Here is a 21,079-nt window from a genome sequence, read left to right as displayed (position 1 = left end):
AATTTAACAGCCAAAACGAAGCCACAATATACTACCAATTAGTATAAACATGCTTCTCTAATATAAATATAGCGTGTTCACTTAGTTCCATCCACAAAGTTGAAACAGGAATACCAGCTGCTTTAGATACAAATCACACTTATTCATATAATAGTAGCATATGGATGAGCGGTGCAGCTAGAACCCACTTAAATTAAGCAATTACTCTTCCTTCTGAAGTTCCTTGAGAAAGTCTTCATTGTCAACCAGGACCTATAGAAATGATCCAAAGGAACAATACACGAGCTCGTCGATGAATAAAGATGATATAAAATATGAGAATATATAAAGGATAATATTAACATTCTTTGCACTTTATGCATATGCTCAATCTCATGCCACGTTTGCAGTCTATTCTCCATTTAACCATACTCACTGGCATGGGTGGTTGAAAGCTTCCACGTGATTTTAGATATCAACATCTTCTGGTTCTTAATATTTCATAAATGTGCAATTTTCTTCATATTTACTATAAGCCAACATGCAAGTCTAGTTATAATTCAACAGACAGACAAGTTGATAGGCAACAATCTGTAGGATGCAGAACATCAAAATGATGTTGAATGTTTGACATTCAAAGGTAACATGCCTATCATGCATGTCTACTTGTCTCACTTTTCATTTTCGTTAATTAGTTTTGGATCATAAGTTGACCACCTCTTTCTTCCTGTTTTAATATTTAGTTTGATAGACAATTACAGTTGCACAAAATCCAGTATAGAAATAATTCTCTGACAATGAATAATGTAGCCATACTTAGAACCTAGGAGCTACTAGAGGAAACTTACCGTTTTCCAGCCATCTGGGTCTAGAAAAGAAGTAATCTTGGTGTTAATTCCAGGAAGTGGTCCAGGTTGTCGAGTTATCTTTCCACCAAGCTCTTGGGTAACCAAGTTCACAACCTCAGCACTTTTGTACACATCATCAGTACAAATAGCAACCTGCAGTAACACATTAGTGGACAACAAGCAGACGAATGGATGTTCAACACAATAAAATTTCACAAGCATTCCAATAGAGAAGGAAAAAGGTTTTTAACTAACCTGTGCATATGCATTTCCCTTGGAATATTCAGTCACACCATAATTGTATGTCAACTCAAGGACAGTTGTCTCATATTCATCTGCATAGCCCATCATTGCCAATGTATACTGCAAAATGTAGGCTACAAAATGAGGCAACTCAAAAAGCTTTTCCAATTCTCATAGTACACCTACTGTCAATAGATATATCAAGTTATTAAATACCAAATAAAGTAGGTCATAGTATTGATTACCTTGTACTGAGGATTATCAATCTTCCTTAATAACTTCATGCCTACGGCCTGCAGAGAGAAAACCAATAAGAGCCACATGAAGCCAGTTTTTGGATCATTTCTACAGTTCCTCTACTGTCTTAAACATTTTGGAACGTACTGTATCCATGCACAATGTGATTTCCTAATGACTGGACTAGCTATGGAGTCGAATTATTTCCAGAAATAAAAAAAAGAATGAATCAATCTGAATGCTTTCAGAGTTCCATATACTAACCAAAATTTGGTACTGGTACCATATTCCCAACCTTCCAAACCAGGTGGGCGGGGGGAGGGAAGATATGGTGTGAACTAAAGCCACAACATGGATAGGATGAAATTTGTAAATATTGCAATGAAGTCAATCTTTTTCTGCAAATCTCTAATCATATTGACTTTGCAGTTATATTATGCATAAACTTGAAATACACACAAGTGGCAATGTGTTCACTTGTTAATTAAATAAACAATGTCCGAGAAAGTCGAAATTACCTTTTCATAGAACTGGATAGAGCGATCCAGATCACCAACACGAAGCATTACTTGGCACAGGGGCTCAGGAGTTGGTCCTCTTTGAATGAGCTCAAAAATATAACCATCTGGATCCTTTACAAAGGCAATAACAGTAGTTCCACCTTTGACTGGACCAGGCTCCCTAGTGACAACACCACCCTTGGCACGTATGTCCTCAACCAACTTGTAAACCTTCAAGTCAAATAGATGCAGAATCCATGGTCAGCACCTGGGCAAAAAAACTCAAGTGCCAAACTCTTAAGAGTACAATGATACTTACATCCTGAGATGCAATTGCAAAATGGCCAAAACCAGTTCCAATATCATATGAAGTCACTCCATAATCTGCAATCAGAGACCAAGTAAATTTCAGATGTTACATAGGTAAAGAAGCTAAGCTTTTATTCAAGCTTTCTCTTTAAAATGCCTGAGATGATTTACCTAATCAACACCAACCTTTTTACTTCTTAAACTGATGTCCTAAGGCAGAAAGGCTCATAGGTATGCCTTAAAAGTAATATCATGTCTACCATGTCAGTATTAAAAACTGCTCACTCATTAGCCGGAGAAAGATTTACTCTTTTCAACAGTTTTCAACAACTTAATAAGATCATCTGCGTCATTTCTTGATATGCATATTGCACTACCTAAAAAAGATCTACTTTTTGTTTCAAATCTAGGGTGGAACCACTTGCCCTATTGGTATTAAAGAACAAGACAATGAAGAACACAGAAAGCAAAAAAGTACTGATTATGAACTCTCCTCCGAGAAGATAATATAACAAAATGAACATTTTACCGACTAAACAGTTTGGGCACAAAATGGAAGTAGCCCATCTAAAGGTAATTTATGAATGGACAATTCAGAGACCGCAAATAGTACATTATCAGTAAGTCGTCATTTAACAGATAACACGGAGAAAATCCTAAGCCATTGAATATATGAAGAAACATCTAACCTTACAAAAAAAAAAAAAAAAAAAAAAAAAGGATAAAGGTGAGATCACCATACTATAAGTCAGCTCCACAACAAAATTAGTCTCTTCAGGGCCAAATCCAAGAAAGGCATTCGAGTACTTTTCCTCAGGAACATCTCTTTTCCTCAACAGCTTCATCCCGAAGCATTCAGTATAAAACCTACCAAATTACACGCAATAGTTTTTTTTTTTCTTATTTTTATGTACAGATATAACAGTTGACAAAAGAGCCTTATCATCAAAGGATCATACTTTATGGTGCGATCGAGATCACCGACACGATAGACGACATGGAGGAGTCGGCGCTTATCTTTCTTTGGCCATTCCAAGAGCGCAGCATTTGGAGCAACCTCGGCCATGGTAAAGTTCTAATCACTGCAAATTATTGGCTCAGTTGTTTCAAAATTACATCTAAAATTTTGTGCTAATCCTTCAATTTCAAGTTCAATTAGAGCGATTCCACAAATTGCAAATGAGATCTAAACACAAAAACTTAAAAGAGGACAGAGAGCTTACCAGAGAGTGAAGAAGAGCAGAAATGATGTCCCTAGAACATCCACTTTACAACCTGCACCCTAGCAGATATATATACTACTGTAGTATTTTGGGATTTTCTAACGTCACTGTCGGTTACGTTTTCAATTTATTGATTGGTCACAGCAACGTTATTTCATTGGTCTGTTAATACCTCTATATATATATAAATTCATTAATATATTTTATTTTTTAAAATAAAATAAAATAAATTATTTAAAAAAAATAATTTTTATAAAAAATTATTTTTAAATATAAGTTATTTTTAAAAAATAAAGCGGATACATACTAATCTCATCTCTGTTATTAATTTTTTAACTAAACATTGGTATACTAATTTTAATATTTTAGAAAAAAAATAGGGAAATTTACTTTTTAGTCCCTGAGGTTTAACGTAATTAACACTTCTGTCCCTCTATTTTGGCGACCCAACACTTAAGTCTCTCACTTTCTCTTCCGTCCAAATTCGTAGTCCTTTCGTCCATTTAAACCGTTTGGTCAAAGAGTCAAAAGTGAAAGGTGATAATTTTTTCCAGAAATACCCTTCTCTTAATGTGAAATTCCTTTTTTTTTTTTTTTCTCTCTTTCATGCTTTCTCTCTCCAGTTGCAGAAGAAGAAGAAGAAGAAGAAGAAGAAGAAGAAGAAGAAGAAGAAGAAGAAGAAGAAGAAGAAGAAGAAGAAGAAGAAGAAGAAGAAGAAGAAGAAGAAGAAGAAGAAGAAAGAAGAAGAAGAAGCTGCTGCAGAAAGAGTAGGAAGAAGAAGAAGAAGAAGAAGAAGAAGAAGAAGAAGAAGAAGAAGAAGAAGAAGAAGAAGCTGCTGCTGTAGAAAGAGTAGGAAGAAGAAGAAGAAGAAGAAGAAGAAGAAGAAGAAAGAAGAAGAAGAAGAAGGAAGAAGAAAGAAGAAGAAGAAGAAGGAAGAAGAAAGAAGAAGAAGAAGTTGCAGAAAAAGGAGGAAGAAGAAGAAGAAGAAGGTTAATTTTGTCAATTCACGTGTCCCAAATGGCTATTTTGGACGGAAGGACTACGAAGTTGGACAGAAAAGAAAGTGAGGGACTTAAGTGTTGGGTCGCCAAAATAGAGGGACAGAAGTGTTAATTACGTTAAATCTCAGGGACTATAAAGTAATTTTCCCAAAAAAATATATAACATTTATCTTAAGAAATTAGGAATTTTTATTTTTGGGATGGAAGGAAGCTTTTAGAATGAAGGGAAAGTAGTGGCTATTTCTAATGAGGAAGACATCACAGGAGGAGACATTTTTTGTGATATTTTTGTAGAATTGGGTGAACCTTATACTTCAAATTTTGCAAAACTTGTAATTTAAACTTGTAGTTCCTAAAAAGGAGTATGGAAATAAATTGACTAGGAGAGGAAATCGGCAATGCGCAAGCTCCAGGCTTCCTCTATCACCAATCGCCACCACTTCTTTTTCTCTCACGACGCGTCACAAAAGCAATGAGCTTCCAAATTATGAAAGCATGTCCAGGTTCAATGAACTTGGAAAGGTGAGTTCTCTTCCTTCCTTATCTAACAACTTTCCTCCCAGGTTCTCTCTTCCCCCACCTCTATGTACGGAGCTGCATAATACAGAATCAAACAACAAACAACCGAGAGAATTATAAATAAATAAATTTTTAGTTCCCTTGTTCTCGATATCCTTTAATGGCTTTTAGTATCGCCTCTTCCTCTTCTTCTTCTTCTCCTTCTGCAATTTCTCCAACCAGTTATTCGCGCTCCTCTGACCTCAAAGGTTTCTTTTTTTTTTTTTTTCTTTCCTGAATTTTGAATTTGAATGTTGAGCTTATCATTTTAAACATTTCATTAATGATGCGTTTGTGGCTTTTGGTTTTCAGCTCCACAAATTGGTTCAATGCGGTTGTGGGATCGCCCGGCCATCGTCAGCCTTTCTCAAAGGGGGTGTGCACTGAAGCCGGTGAACGCAGAGTTTAAATGGAATGATTCCATTGTCCCTCTCGCGGCAGCTATCGTTGAGCCTGGTAAGTACTATTTGTTTAATTAAAAATTCTTCGTCCCTTTTGAACATGTTTAATGGTGTTTTAATTCCAAAAAGAAGAAGCCGACTATGTAACTGGGTGTTAAATTTTGTTTGGAACTTGCAGAAGTAGCAGTGAAAATAGAGGTGGAAAACTATGAACAATTGGCCGAGGAGCTTCAGAACTCTTCACCTCTGGAGATTATGGATAAGGCGTTTGAGAAGTTTGGCAATGATATTGCTATTGCATTCAGGTAATATATGTGGCCATAATTAAATTTTATATATCTATCTATCTATCTATCTATCTATATATATATAATAGTTCAGGAGCAGAAATTGTAAAATGTCCCGTTATTCTGATCAACCTTGAAATTTGTCTTTTACTAACAAATAGTCTCTCCTTTTTCTTTTTTTTTTTTTTTTAGTGGTGCTGAAGATGTTGCTTTGATAGAGTATGCTAAGCTAACTGGTAGACCCTTTAGGGTGTTCAGTTTGGACACTGGGAGGTTGAACCCAGAAACATATAGGTTTTTTGACGCTGTCGAGAAGCATTATGGCATTCATATTGAATACATGTTTCCTGATGCTGTTGAAGTTCAAGCTATGGTAAGGAGCAAGGGCCTGTTCTCTTTCTATGAGGATGGACACCAGGAGTGCTGCCGGGTGAGAAAGGTGAGACCCTTGAGGAGAGCTCTCAAGGGGCTACGTGCTTGGATCACTGGCCAAAGAAAAGATCAATCCCCAGGCACTCGGTCTGGAATTCCTGTTGTCCAGGTGGACCCAGTTTTTGAGGGAATGGATGGTGGAGTTGGCAGTCTGATCAAGTGGAACCCAATGGCAAATGTTGAGGGCCTAAATGCATGGAATTTCCTTGGAGCCATGAATGTGCCCGTAAACTCACTTCACTCACAAGGGTACGTCTCAATTGGCTGCGAGCCTTGCACAAGACCAATTCTTCCAGGCCAACATGAGAGAGAAGGAAGATGGTGGTGGGAGGATGCTAAGGCTAAGGAATGTGGTCTTCACAAAGGAAATCTGAAGCAGGATGATCTAGCCCAACTTAATGGCAATGGTAATGGGGCTATCCATTCAAATGGAGCCGCTGGAGTTGCTGATATTTTCAACTCGCAGAATTTGGTCAATTTGAGCAGTGCTGGAATTGGGAATTTGTTAAGATTGGAGAGCAGAAAGGAACCATGGATTGTTGTTCTTTATGCCCCATGGTGCCAATTCTGCCAGGGCATGGAAAAATCCTATCTTGAATTAGCTGATAAGTTGGCTGGAAGTGGAGTGAGGGTGGGGAAATTCAGGGCAGATGGCGATGGAAAAGAATTTGCCAAGCAAGAATTACAGCTTGGAAGCTTTCCAACGATACTTTTCTTTCCCAAACACTCCTCTCGGCCTATTAAATACCCCTCAGAGAAGAGGGATGTAGATTCCTTGATGGCTTTTGTCAATGCACTCCGGTGATGGAAATAAAGGTCATTTGATTATGACGTTGAATCACTTGAACCCAGAAGTCAAGGTGGTTTTTGATCCTCACAAGTTCGTTACATCCAGTGATTAGGAGGTGGACTCACAGCCACAGGCTCAATTGGAATAATGGAGGAACCAGCGAGCCTCAACCTTGACTAAATTGTTTGCCAGTTCCAGCACTAGCAGCCTTAAGATCTCGGATCTTATCTCCTTTTCTGCACTTTTGCTCCCTTGCTAGTTTTGCAAGATTCGATTTCTAGGCTAGAGTTTGACTTTTTAGTCTTCAGAGGTTGTCAAAGAATCATTTGTATATAGATGGGAAGCAGAGTTATTGTATGAAAAAAATTTTGCTTTTGCGATTCTTAAGTTCATATTTGTCATCTACTACTGCATTAAAATAGAAGTTGAATATCTAATCTATATCTATATCTATATCTATATCTATATCTACTACTGCATTAAAATAGTATTTGATGGCATCTAATCTATAGCTATATCTCTAATCGTAGCGCAGAAAGATTTTTATCTACTTCATAGGTCTCTAGCAAAGATCAAGTGGCCGACTTTTTCAATAAACTTTTATCAGCTACACAATGCTAACATTTCTATTCCAAGTTCCAAGTTGTCTTTGAGCTCCCTCCGAAATCTAACTTGAAGGAGGCGTAGAAGAATACATATTAATTTGTAAAACATATCAATTTGTCTTTATTTTTTTAAATATTATTTTGTAATTATAGCTTGACATATTCTGAATCTATAAGTTTTAGCTTATTTTGTTTTAGTATCCTTTATAAATTTTTTTCCCTAAATAGTTTAGCTTTTTTTTGTACAGAATTGAATCTTCAATACAAGATGTATTCTCTCAGAAAAGCTTCTCTCTCTTTACGCTTATGCGAGTGGAGGAGGGTTTCGTAATATGCACTGTAACAGCTTCTGAAAAATTGGGTTATTGTTTCTAATGATGCTTTTTTCAACATTCCTAGAGAATCTGAGGATGTCCTTGATGAAGATGATTATGAGCTCCTTCGAGACAACAATGCTTTCCACCACCGACCGAAGGTTGTGATTTCTATTTTTTCTACCTGATGTTGTTGCTTATTACACATGCTTGTTATAGTGATTGGGAGTTCATTTTATTTTCAGGATAGCAAAAATTTAAGCGGTTGAAAAAAGCTGAGGGATTCTGATGAGGAGCGCTTTGGGTTTCCTGATGAGGAGTTTGACTGAAGTGGTAAAGGTGGGCGAACAGCTGAAGAGAAACTTAAGCACACATTATTTGGTGATGATGAAGGTACATATGGCTTGTATTGTTGCTAAATATACTTGCTTTGTACAGTTTGGTTTATGGCTAGTGACAATGTACTATGATGTCACAGGAGTTCCCCTTGAGGATATTGCTGAAGAGGAGCAGGAGGAAGAAGAGAACGAGGACCGGGACATTGGCGAGGAGAATGAAATGGCTGATTTTATTGTGGACAAAGAAGTTGATGAAAATGGAGCTCCAATGAGGTATTATTTCTATTGTAGATGTTGCAATTTTGGTCTATTTGTCATAGGAAATATCAATTAATTAATGGGTTTGTTATATAGACGGACGAAACTGAAGAGAAAGAAATCCAGGCAGGCACCAGGAGTCACATCAACTGCTATCAGGAAGGTCACGAACTATTGGTGATGTTGATGACTTCCTGCTTCGACGCAAGCGAGAATTAGAATTTAGTGAATGGAAGGAAACAAGATTGGATAAGGAATTTGAACCAACTGTACTTTCTGAGAAGTATATGACTGAGAAAGATGAGCAGATTCGAATGACTGACATTCCAGAAAGAATGCAGGTTTTCTAAATTTATTTTTTCTTTTCAAAATATACTTCAATTTTCACATTTTGCCCTTTTGGTGTCTATGTTCTATCAATTGAAGGTTTTTATTTTTTAGATATCTGAGGAAAGCACTGGTCCTCCTCCAACTGATGAAATCAGTATAACAAAAGAGGGCAGCTGGATATATAATCAACTTGCAAATGGTACGGTTCCTTTATTTCGCAAGAGAAGAGATAAGGCACATGAATAAGAGCAAGATTTGCCCTTGAGCAGGGACGACATCATCCAATTTTTGGAATTGCACCATGTTCAGAAGCTAGTTGTTAGTACTTTCTGATTTACATGGGTATAAATCCTACATTTGGTCTAATTTTGATCGTAGTCTGTCATTATTCTTCTGGTGTTTTAGGTCCCCTTCATTGCTATGTATAGAAAGGTGGAGTGTTCAAGCCTGTTGAAAGATCCTGAGAACCTTGACGTTGATGGTAAGAATCATGACAAATCTGAAAGAACACATATGCTGAAGTGGCACAAGGTAATGAAATTGCTATTGGACTGACATTATGTTTTGCTTCGTTGCTTCTACATGATGAAGCTGGCACTTTAAGAAGAATGGAGGTTTTAGGATCTAATAGCTAATTTACTTCCCTGCAGGTACTTTGGGCAATTCATGACTTGGATAGTAAGTGGTTACTTCTTCAAAAACAGAGGACTGCTCTCCATTCATACTATAATAAGCGATTTGAAGAAGCATCTCGACGGATATATGATGAGACAAGACTCAATTTAAATCAACATCTTTTTGTTCAATTCTTAAGTCTCTCAGGGATGCAGAACTAGAAAGAGAGGTTGATGACGCCGATGCAAAGTTCAACTTGCATTTTCCTCCAGCGGAGGTAGGCGGGGATGAAGGACAGTATAAGAGGCCCAAAAGGAAATCCCAATATAGTATCTGCAATAAGGCTGGACTCTGGGAAGTTGCAAATAAGTTTGGGTGCAGTGCAGAGCAACTTGAATGGGCTTGTCCTTAGAAAATATGGTGAGCTTGCATAGTCTACTGTTGCTGTGCTCGTCCTCGATGGTTATCTAATTTATTGTTGCATTTAAATGCAGGGAGAAATATTGGAGAATGCTAAGGGAACACCTGACGAGATGACATCAAACTTTACATGTGTAATGTTTGAAACTCCCCAAGCGGTTCTTAAAGGGGCCAGGCATATGGTAAAAATTGATTTTTCTTGTTGCCCGGATTAACTACCACTGAATTTTCTGCCACAGGATGCTTGTTCATCAGAACAAGTTGCGGTTCTCTGTTGGCTTTGTCCTTTACTCATTGTTTTATCTGCTGGATTTTCCAGACTGCAGTTAAGTTGTGAGCCAAGTATCAGAAAATATACGCACAGTATCTATATGGAAAATGCTGTGGTATCCACAAGTCCAACGCCAGATGGAAATGTTGCAATAGATTCTTTTCATCAATTTGCGGGTGTGATATGTTAACAAATTTGAGGATGCTTAATGGTTTCTCATTCAAAAGGCTGAGGAGGAGAAACTTCTTCAAATAACATTTAAGCTTCCAGAAAAATACATGAATAAATTGATTAGTGACTGCTATGAGCATTATCTTAGCGATGGTGTTAGTAAATCTGCTCAACTATGGAATGAGCAGAGGACATTGATATTGAAGGGTGCTCTGTACACTTACTTGTTACCTTCAATGGAGAAAGAAGCAAGGTCTTTAACAAGTAGAGCTAAAAATTGGTTGCTTTTGGAATATGGAAAGGTTTTGTGGAATAAAGTTTCTGTGGGTCCATGTCAGCGGACAGAGAATGATGTTTCCTCTGATGATGAAGCTGCACCAAGGGTCATGGCCTGCTGCTGGGGCCCTGGGAAGCCAGCAACCACTTTTGTTATGCTGGATTCGTCTTGGGAGGTGCTAGATGTACTTTGTGCTGGGTCCCTCACTTTGAGATCAATTGTTGATGGTCCTTGAGTTTTTGGAAGCCATCTGTTTTTGAGATTTTGACGACTCTTGGTGCCTATTCACTTATAGAAAATTGGATCAGTATTCTGGAAAATAGAATTTCTTATTCATACGTGCCAGTTTCCCGATGGAGATTTGTGAAAACTTGTTTTCCAGTTTTCTAAAGCTTGATTAGGATTTGGAAAGCATTTTAGAATTGTTTTCCATTATTTCCTCCATCATAAAAGTTTTGTTTTTCAATTATTTTCCATTCTATAACCAAAGTTATAGTATATTAAATAATTTAGCAAAATATTTATTTACAGTAATTAAAAACTAACCATATTATTACATAATAAATGAATAATAAATTTTCATTTTTTTAAAATTAAATTAGTTTTTTAAATATACCTATCCTGATTTATTTTTAATTATCAAAGATATGAATATCTTTTCAAATTAGAGAACTGTTATTTGATATTGTTTATTGTTTATTGATATGTTTTAACTTGATTTCTTTGCAAAATGAAAGCTTTACAGTGCGTTTAGTTATAGAAAATTTTTTTCTGTTTTCCATCTCCAGTTTTACTTTTATTTTTTATTTTTTGTTCTCCACAAAAAATTGAAAAAACATGTTCATTTCATGTAATATTAAAAATTATTTTTAATTGGAGAAACTAGAAAATATGTTCAAATTATCATTATTTTTTTTAAAAAAATATGTTTTTTTATAATAGTCTCAACATTTATTTTTATATTAATTTAAAATAAGATGTATTCTTAAATATGTAAATATAATTTTTAAAAATTGTGTTTTGTTTATGTAAAGTCTATTCACATACACGGAGTTCCGTGTTTTTCAATTTTCTAATATAATGAAAAAAACATAGAAGACAATTATTTCAATGCTTTTCATTTTATTTATAAAATTTCAAAAATAGAAAATTTATTTTTTATTTTTCAATTAGAGTAAAAAAGTTAAAATGAATACATTTTCTAATTTCTTTAAAAACAATGATTTTTTTTTTAAGAAAACAGGCACATTTTCTATAACTAAACACACTATTAGATTTTAAAGTGTTTTTACATTTTGTATAACTAAACACACTATTAGATTTTAAAGTGTTTTTCATCAGTAAACAAGGTCCTAGCATCTAGAGTTCTGTTCTCTTATGAAGCTGTATTTTAGTTTTTAATCACTACAACTAGGCCTCAATTCTAAACTAGTTGATGGCAGTGATGTAGATTTTTTTTTTTGCCAACTTTGTTTGAACTAAATTTGCATTAATTTTCAACAATATTTTATTACTACCTTCCTTCCACATCATTTTAGGTCTTCTTCTCTGTTTTCTCACTTCTTCCACCTCTGACTTATCACGCACTCATATTTGGACACTTGATATTCTATCTCAAAAATGACCAAACCATATTAATTTGCCCTCTCTCGTTTATCCTCGATCTGTGCTATATGCAGCTTTCAATTTGGGGAAAAAAGGAAGACTTATCACGCACTCATATTTGGACACTTGATATTCTATCTCAAAAATGACCAAACCATATTAATTTGCCCTCTCTCGTTTATCCTCAATCTGTGCTATATGCAGCTTTCAATTTGGGGAAAAAAGGAACTTATCATTTATTCTGTCGTGTAGCTTACATTCTTTATTCTGTTGTCTGGTCTACATTCTAGTTCTCAAGTGGTTCTTATTTAGATGATTTACTCTGGTGCTTATTACGCCTCTCCACCTTTACCAGATCATTTTTAAGATGGTGGAGGAAAATTCTAGAGAGGTTGGACATGAGACGAATGAATTAAGCATTGTGTATGGTGATGAATCTCTACCTACCAGCTAGCTGGGCAGCCAGGTAGATATACAAAATTGTCCTGCCGTTTTCCAATTTCATATTATTGAGACTTAATGTAGTGATAGATTATGTCTTTTTTCTTATGTTCATTAGGCATTGTTAGGCGGGCTGCAGGTCTTGGCCGTTATGTTCAAAATCTGTCAGCCATGGTTGCAGCGCTCTGTGGATCAGCAAGGGAGATTTTGTCCTGGAAGCTCAGCCCTTTGGAGAATTTTCTCAATCCTGATGAGAAATATACAATGGTTGAACAGGTTATGGTAGATGTCATAAACCAGGTGGGCCTTGATATTAACATGGCTACAACCCATGAATGGTTATTTGTCCCTTTACAGTTCATTTCTGGGTTGTCCCTACAAAGGCAGCACCTTTGCAGAGGTCTCTGGTAAGGGCTGAAGCAACTTTCACTAGAAAAGACTTTGTGACATGGACTTGGCAAGAAGGTGTTTATTAATGCAGTTGGCTTCTCGTGTGTCCGGGATAGTGGGTTAGCTGCAAGCAGCAGCCAGGTTATTGATTTGTTGGATGATACAAGGATACATCCAGAATCTTATGGACTGGCACAGGAAATGGCCAAGGATGTTTATAGGGATTTCAGGATTGGCGTAGACGGTATAAAGAGCCAAGTCAGGATGAGGAATTCTATATGATATCAGGTGAAACTGAGGATACCCTTGTTGAAGGGAGAATAGTACAGGCTATCGTTCACAGGGTGCAAGGTGAAAGGGCAATATGTGTATTGGAATCTGGACTTACTGGTAAAGACTACGCTGTTGATTGAAGGGATATGCCCGAGTTGTCTGACAGGCTACATGAAGGTGACATACTCACTTGCAAGATCAAATTGATAAAAAAGAATAGTGTCACAGACTTTATAATTTGATACGTCAATCCGTGCGGCACTTAGTCCAATTGAACTAAGTTCAGCCTCCCAACCCTCCTTAGCCTTGTGAAAATTGAAAATAAATTGGCTAAAGAAGCCAAAAGCACCTCCAGTAGAAATTAGTTAAAGTGGCCGAATGTAATCTAGAGAGTTTTGACAAAGTGGGGCCAAAATACTCCAATGGAAAACTTAGCAGTGATGGCCAAAGATAATAAAAGAAAAGTTGGCTAAGGATAATTTAAAAGTGCACAGTGGAAGTGATAGCGGTTGTCGAAATCGTAAAAAATAAACCTATTATCAATCAACAAAATAATTTGTAGATAATGGCAATAGGGTCGAACCACAGGGATTTGACACTATGGATCTTCCTAATAATGACTTGGACAAATAAATAACAAAAATAAAAAGAGGGGGGTTTGTTTGAGATGATAGTAGACTAGAATTAAAACTTAGTAAAAGAAAGCAATAATAAAAAAGATGAGTAAATCAATGAGAGAAATGCTCTAATTGAAGTATGGATCTATTTCAGTTGTTTAGAATTGATAATTGATTCTTTGGAACTCCTATTTATTTCAATAAATTAGTTTAAGTTGTGGAAGACGCTTCTCACAATCAAATTCCTCCTTAGTTTTAGTTTGACTAGGAAACGTTCGCTAATCAAACACTAGTTAACAAGTTGCCAAGGAACATCATTGGGGTCTTTTACTTTTCAATTGTTAACTGCATTAAGACTTAGAGAAACCTAATTCTAACCTTGCCAACCGCGTGGTCAAGTTTAGATTATGCAACCAAGTGTGCTTGTGTTCAAACAATCTAAGCAATTACAGACCTAAATTATTTAAACTAACATTTTATCACTTATGCAATTAAAAGCAACATGCCTTAATTAATTCTAATAACAAAGCAATAATAGCATGAAGATCAAGTTGCATAAATATTGAAAAATAGGAGCTTAACAATGGAGTTTTAAATCTCCCAATTCATCACAAAACTGAAATTTCCCAACTTCAACTAGAAAAGAAAATATTTAGCCACTCATGGTGGACAAAAATACACAAAAAGAGAGAAAAGAAAGGAAGAAAGGAGGCTGTTGCGTTGCTGCTGAAGTTCTGCAGAATTTTCGATTCCCCTTTGCTGGTTTGTGGCTGTCTCCCTTTATAGGTGAAGAGTCCTAGTCCAATTAGGATTTGGAATCCTAATTTGACTTGGTCTTTTGTAGCCTTTTATTCCTTCTTTGCTTTTGTATTTAAACATGAATAAATTTTCTTCTTGGAGAAAGTCTTTCTTAGGAGTGACTCTTGGAGATGTCATAGGATTGGTCTTGTGATGTTTGAAATAGGATAGGACTCCAACACTTTTGAAATTCTGATTTTTCCTTTTTTCCGCGCTGCTGCCCTTGTCTGCGTCAGTTTGATTTGGGCAGTTGATTTGCCCAAATCGCTTGGCCAGATCATTTCTGCAAGTCAGTCTCAGATTTCTGCTTCAGCTTCCTGCGAGTGATTTGGCCAAATCATTTTGACCCAATCAATTTTTCAGCTTTTTCTGCAATTTTTCTCCAAGTTTTCAGTTTTCTCCTTTCTGTAAAAACATCATAAAAACATAAATTAAACTAAAAAAATGTGTAATTAAACAGTAATAAAGATAATAAAAATGTGGTTAAATTATGCTTGATCAAATACCCCCACACCTAACCTTTTGCTTGTCCTCAAGTAACAAATGACTTAGTTAATCAAGCCCCTTTTTCTTTTGAGCCTAAGTACCACTTAATCAGCCCCCCTAGACTCCCAAATTGAAGCACTACAGTGTAGAGTACATGCACTAAGGTTGTCATCTCTTTCCTTGTTTCCTCTTACCCACCATGGTCAAGAGAAAATTTCTGATTTGATCATACTTTATTCTTTCGTTTTAGGCTTAATGCAACCTCTAAGAGTGACTTGCCCCTTTCAAAGCATTTTTATTTAGCAGCACTTTTTATTCTTACTTGAAAAAGTCACCAACCTTTTTGCGCGAAAGTGCATATTGGCGATACCCACCCCTGGTTACTCAGTTGGTCAATTGTTCAAGTGACTACTAGCTCTGTTCATAGTCTTTGACCATTGAAACAGGTTATGTTTTGTACTTTTTAATTTTGCTGAGTTTTTCTTTTTCTCTTTTCTTTTTCTTTAACAGTTAGGGCGAATTAGCTCATAGAGAGTTACACTAACTTTTTATTGCATATGTTTATATTTTTCCCTTGACCATAGCAAGTGTTAAAATTCAATTTAAGAGAAAAACTTCCTAAGTAAAGGTAACACACTGTAATTGATTCAATTTAGACTTAAAGGGTTGGAAAATTTAATGGGGTCATGAGATAGGAGGCTCTTTTGACTTTGTCATCTATGCTAAGTAGAGCAAAGGCTAAAACAAAATCTGTATATGTGCAGAAATGAATATGAGAGAAAAAATGTGTGTGAAAAAAATTTTTGTGTGTGTAAAAGGGTAAAAAGAATGAAAAAAAAAGGAAAAAAGATAGCAAAAGATAGTGCAAACAGTGCAAAAATATTCTCCAGTATCCCCACACCTAGTACAAACATTGTCCTCAATGCAAAACATATAAGGAAAAAGAATAAGAGAGAAAGGGACTTCCTGGCCTGTGAGTGATTTGGTTAGTAATTTGGGCAAATCATTCGGCCAAATCACTGGCTGTCATGGTCTGTGGGCAGAAAATTATCCACCAGCAGTTGCAATAGGTGCTCCATGTGTTGCATTCTGTCTTCAATTCTGCTGAGACGAGCCTCCGCCAAATGGTCTTGAGGTGCCTTTTATGTCCTCCAAGGTCTACCCTATGGCTTTCTTGTACTTTCTCAACACTTCTAGGAGGCTTTCTATAACGACCCGGAAACCGGACCGCTACCGGCGCTAGGATTCAGATCAACTTAAGGTCACCGGAACCCGTAGCAAGCCTAACATACATCCTGTTCTACCTGATGAAATCTCATACATGATCATACATTTTCATAAAAACTTTAAACTTTTCATATACCAAGCTTGACCTGCACATGGATCATAACTGTAAACATAAAAACCCCATACTAGAGCCCCATCAAATGCTCTAGTTGGGTCAACATTTCATATGTCAAGCCTGGTTCAACATATCTTATCATTAAAACATTACATAAGGATCATGTACAAAAAGGATTTTACAATAAATATTAGGGCCAAGCACAATACTAATCCTCAATGCATTACTTTACATCACATGTCCACTGCAACTCTATTACATGACATAGCCATTACCCTTGCTGACTTCCTGCGCTATCTCTGATCCTGCAAACCTGGGGGTTAGGGGAAAGGGGTGAGCTACTAAAGCCCAGTGAGCAGAACAATAAAAATCATTTATTAAACACATGCTTTCATGAAATGCATCACATCACAAACAATTCACATCAAGGATGGACATGACCCAAAACTCCCTCCACCCTGTGCCCGGCCCTCGGTGGAGCTCCTCAGGACTTCTATTACATAACATAATGCCAGGATGCATGGCATGGGCAGCCCTGGACTTTCTTACATGGTGCTAGGACGCGTGGCATGGGCAACCCTGGACTTTCTTACATGGTGCCAGGACACGTGGCATGGGCAGCCTTGGACTGTCTTACATGGTGCCATATCATATCATATTGAGGGCTAGTGGGTCTTCCTTTGGTCCATCCACACCAACAGCAAATAATGCAATGCAGCATATTCGTGAAATCTAATGCAAATAGCTTAATACATATCATGATGCATGAACATGCTTAAAAGTTTGATTGCTTTGAAAATAAAAGAAGTTATGTTCTACTCACCTCTGGTTGACGCTGGACTGACTCTGAAACAGCTAACACTACTGGCCTCCTCGGTTCCTCGGGTCCGATCCTACACAGGTGGACTCAAATGAGGGACCAAACAAACTCTATAATGACTCTAAACAACTCCCAAAACCCCTTAAAACCTCACAAAACAAGCATATAAAACACTCAAGGAAGGGCTGGACAGGGGACTTTCGGCGGCAGGTTCGGCGGCCGAAGGTCCCTTCCAGATCCGAAAGTCATGCACGTTCGGAAGCAGGTTCGGCGGCCGAAGGTTCTCCCCAGATCCGAAAGTCAGGCACTTTCGGGGGCAGGTTCGGCGGCCGAAACCCCTTCACAGATCCGAAAGTCCAGCCTTTGGGGGGCATGTTAGGCGGCTAAAAGGCTGCCTCCCATGCAGGTTCGGCGGCCGAACATGGTTTCGGCGGCCGAACCTGGTTCCCTCTGAATGGCAGGTCCGAATTTGTCACAAGCATTTCCAACCCCAAAACTCTCAAATCCTCACACCCAACAACAAAAAACATGCATACTCACTCCCACAAGCATAAGGGGGTAAAAACTTACCTAAACCCCCAACAAACATCAACATAAACAACACAAGGCATGCATTCATCATAAAACCAACATAAACCCTAAAACATAGATCTACCCATTTTATGCATTAAAACTCTTAAAAACTTCATTAAAACATACAAGAAGACAAAGATCTACACTTACCTCTTGAAAATCGAGAGGAGATGCGATCCAAACTCAGAGATGAGGAGAAAAGGGTCTCCGGAGGTCTCCAACCTCCAAAACTTCGATTTGAGCTTTAAACTTCCAAAACCAAAAGAAAACTCGTGAAAACTTGAGAGATTTGAAGGAAAAACATAAAATCAACCAAAGGAGGGCAAGAACTCACCTTAGCCCGAGAATGGAGAGAAAACTCGCCCATTTTTGGACTGGGGGGCCTTTTATAGGTAGCTGACTAGAACACCTTCGGAGGCCTAAAGCGCTCCCGAAACAGCCCCATGTTCGGCGGCCGAACCTGGGTCCTTCCCGCAAAGAAAACTGTTCTTCTCTTTTAACATTTTTAGCTCAAAACCAACCTTAAAATCATGAAAAGCATTTTGAAAGAAAACATATTTTTTCCTTCTAGAGGTTCCGGTATCTGAGAAATTCCGAATTCTAACGGAGATTCCATCGGAAGGTTGGAATTCCGATGCCGGAGTTTAGCCGGGTATTATACTTTCTTCTTCTTGTTGGCTCAATTGATTGGACACTATGACTGGTAGTGTTTTTCTAGCCCCCAAGTAGGCGTATTTGAGGTGCCTTGGTAGACGTTTCAGATCTAGTGCAGTTGTTGTCTGATCTGGTGCTTGCTGTTTGTTCATTGATTTGGACAGATTGTCTGTTGCCTGTCCTGGTGATTTGGTCAAATTGCTCCTGGTTATGTCTGTCTGCTCCAGTGATTTGGGCAAGTCAAGATCTACCTGTTCTGATGATTTGGTCAAATCATCTGCAGCCAGTAAGGTGCAGCATGCTGTCTTCCCTGCATCTGTCTTGGTGCTGCTGCTGTCCACGTCTTCTTGCCTACATAAACCAGCATTAAGTAAATTATCTTGATCAAAATAAAAAATTTCTTGACTTAAATCATCAATAATATCAAGGCCATAAAAATGAGACACATCATTGGGAAATTTCATAGCATCATAAATATTAAACTTGATAACTTCCCCTTCAAACTCTATAGTCAATGTGCCATCATGCACATCAATTTTGGTTCTAGCTGTGCTCAAGAATGGTCACCCAAGTAGGATGTTAGAGGTTGTGTTGCTTTTGTCCTCCTCCATGTCAATTACATAAAAGTCTGCTGGGAAGACTAGCTGATCCACTTGCACTAGCACATCTTCTAGGACTCCTTTGGGGTAGACAACAGATCGGTCGGCCAACTGAATCACTATGCTGGTGCCTTTGAGTGTACCTCCATTCAACAAGTTAAAGATGAAAAGGGGCATAACATTAATTGAGGCCCCAAGATCACACATGGCCTTCTTTGTCCCCACATTACCTATCTTGCATGATACGACAAACATTCCTCTATCCTTGCATTTGGTTCGAAGCTTCCTTTGAATGACAGCTGAGACACACTCCCCCACACTTGCCTTTTCACGTTCAGCAAGTTTCCTTCGGTTGGTACATAGCTCTTTGAGAAATTTGGCATACCTTAGTATTTGTTTGACAGTATCTAGTAGAGGTATGTTGATTTCCACATTGCAGAGTGTCTCAAGTATTTCTTTTTCCTCTTTTTCTTTTTGAGACCTTGCAAATCTTCTTAGGAAGGGGGGAGGTACCTTAAATTTCTCCACTGATTGCTGGTCTGTCTTGGTCTGCTTGGAGCTAGATTCTGCCTGGGTCGTTGATTTGGGTGAATCAACTTCGACCTTATCTGGAGATTTGGGCGGATCATCTCTGCTGGGCAGTTCAGTCTGCCTATCGATTGGGTCTGTGATTTGGGCAGATCGGCGACCCTAATAATTTTCTGCCAGATTCTCCTCCGTGACCTGTTTCTGCATTTGCTCAGCCTTACTGTCTTGAAGCTCTTTTCCGCTTCTTAATGTGATGGCACTAGCATTTTGCCTTGAATTTATCTCAGTTTGGGAAGGTAGCTTTCCTTGTGATTCAAGCTTACTCATTGAAGTGGCCATTTGACTCATTTGTTGCTCAAGGTTTCGCACAGTGCTTGCTAAGGACTTCACAATCTCTTCAAGGGATGTGTTGGACTTTTGAGGTGCAGCTTGAACTTGATTTCTTTGTTGGTAGCTTGGATATTGATTAGCCCTTACATAACTGAAATTTGGGTGATCCCTCCAACCTGGATTATAGGTGTTAGAATAGGGATTATACCTTCTTTGACCATTAAAACCTCCAACAGCATTGACTTGCTGGTCCTCTTCTTGAAGGGAAGGACATAGATCAGTTGGGTGGTTTATGTTTGCATATATCCCACATGGCTTTGGCTGCTGAATTTGTTGGGCTTGTTGGACTTGACCCACAACAAGGCTACGGACAACATTGGTGAGATTAGAGATTTGAGATGCTAAAGTGAATGTACTCACCTCATTCACCCTTCTTGGTGGCTGTTCTTGGTCTTCAAATTGCTGAGAGGCTGCTGCCATGGTGGAAATTAAATTCCTTATTTCTTGAGGTGATTTGTCTTCAATTGATCCTCCACATGCTATATCAATAAATTTTCTTTCTGAAGGTAGCAAACCTCCATAGAAATATTCGATGAGTGATTTGTCAGAAATATCATGCTGAGTGCAGCTTGTGGACAACCTTTTGAACCTCTCCCAGTACTCATACAAGCCTTCAGAATGCTTTTGCCTTACACTACTTATCTCTCGACGGATGCCAATGGCTTTTGAGGTTGGAAAGAACTTGCTTAAGAATGCTCTCACCATACCAGCCCATGATGTGATGGATTCGGGTGGCAAGTAGAATAGCCAATCCTTGGCATAGTCATCAAGGGAAAAAGGGAAGGCTCTAAGTTTAACATGCTCTTCTGAAATACCTTGGGGTCTCATGGTTGAGCATACAATGTGGAATTCCTTCAAGTGCTTGTGGGGATCCTCATTTTCTAGGCCTCTAAATTTGAGAAGGAGATGGATCAGGCCTATTTTCAACTCAAAGCGCTCCCGAAGGCATGCATGTTCGGCGGCCGAACTTGAGGTTCGGCGGCCGAACCTGAGTTTTCCTCCAAGGTTGTTTTTATGCAAAAACTCATTTCCATTTTACTTAAAACCATGAAATACCTTAAAACATTTTATGAAAATATGTTTCTACCCTACTAGAGGCTTCCGACATCCGAGATTCCACCAGACGGTAGGAATTCCGATACCGGAGTCTAGCCGG

The 21,079-nt window shown here is 37.9% G+C and overlaps 2 protein-coding genes and 2 pseudogenes across 8 annotated transcripts; 3 read left to right on the top strand and 1 right to left on the bottom strand.

Annotated features, from left to right (window-relative positions):
* Positions 1 to 38: 38 nt before the first annotated feature.
* Positions 39 to 3,493, bottom strand: LOC110605079 (lactoylglutathione lyase GLX1). Its single transcript, XM_021743382.2, has 9 exons — positions 3,340 to 3,493; positions 3,076 to 3,198; positions 2,859 to 2,983; positions 2,127 to 2,191; positions 1,826 to 2,038; positions 1,316 to 1,363; positions 1,083 to 1,190; positions 828 to 980; positions 39 to 252 (listed from the first exon to the last, which is right to left on the bottom strand). The coding sequence occupies exons 2-9, from the start codon at positions 3,180 to 3,182 to the stop codon at positions 202 to 204; spliced, it is 870 nt and encodes a 289-aa protein (XP_021599074.1). The 5' UTR covers positions 3,183 to 3,198; positions 3,340 to 3,493; the 3' UTR covers positions 39 to 201.
* A 1,148-nt stretch (positions 3,494 to 4,641) lies between these two features.
* Positions 4,642 to 9,348, top strand: LOC110605077 (5'-adenylylsulfate reductase 1, chloroplastic). Of its 7 annotated transcripts, none has more exons than XM_043952537.1 (9): positions 4,886 to 5,107; positions 5,211 to 5,354; positions 5,478 to 5,604; positions 5,779 to 7,162; positions 7,344 to 8,120; positions 8,206 to 8,338; positions 8,420 to 8,664; positions 8,765 to 9,184; positions 9,304 to 9,348. In XM_043952537.1, exons 1-4 carry the CDS (start codon positions 5,020 to 5,022, stop codon positions 6,821 to 6,823), a joined length of 1,404 nt encoding a protein of 467 aa, XP_043808472.1. In that variant the 5' UTR covers positions 4,886 to 5,019; the 3' UTR covers positions 6,824 to 7,162; positions 7,344 to 8,120; positions 8,206 to 8,338; positions 8,420 to 8,664; positions 8,765 to 9,184; positions 9,304 to 9,348. The 7 variants fall into 7 exon arrangements, with proteins under 7 accessions (XP_043808476.1, XP_043808472.1, XP_043808470.1 ...); XM_043952535.1 differs by having other exon boundaries at positions 7,339 to 8,120; XM_043952534.1 differs by having other exon boundaries at positions 5,779 to 7,888; positions 7,973 to 8,120.
* Positions 6,846 to 10,873, top strand: LOC110604836 (annotated as a pseudogene).
* A 1,243-nt stretch (positions 10,874 to 12,116) lies between these two features.
* On the top strand, positions 12,117 to 13,815 carry LOC122721263 (annotated as a pseudogene).
* Positions 13,816 to 21,079: the final 7,264 nt, after the last annotated feature.

This window comes from Manihot esculenta, chromosome 17 (genome assembly GCF_001659605.2).
Source record: "Manihot esculenta cultivar AM560-2 chromosome 17, M.esculenta_v8, whole genome shotgun sequence".
Taxonomy (NCBI): domain Eukaryota; kingdom Viridiplantae; phylum Streptophyta; class Magnoliopsida; order Malpighiales; family Euphorbiaceae; genus Manihot; species Manihot esculenta.
The sequence above is the reverse complement of the archived record's forward strand: the minus strand, read 5'-3'. Positions and strand labels throughout refer to the sequence as shown.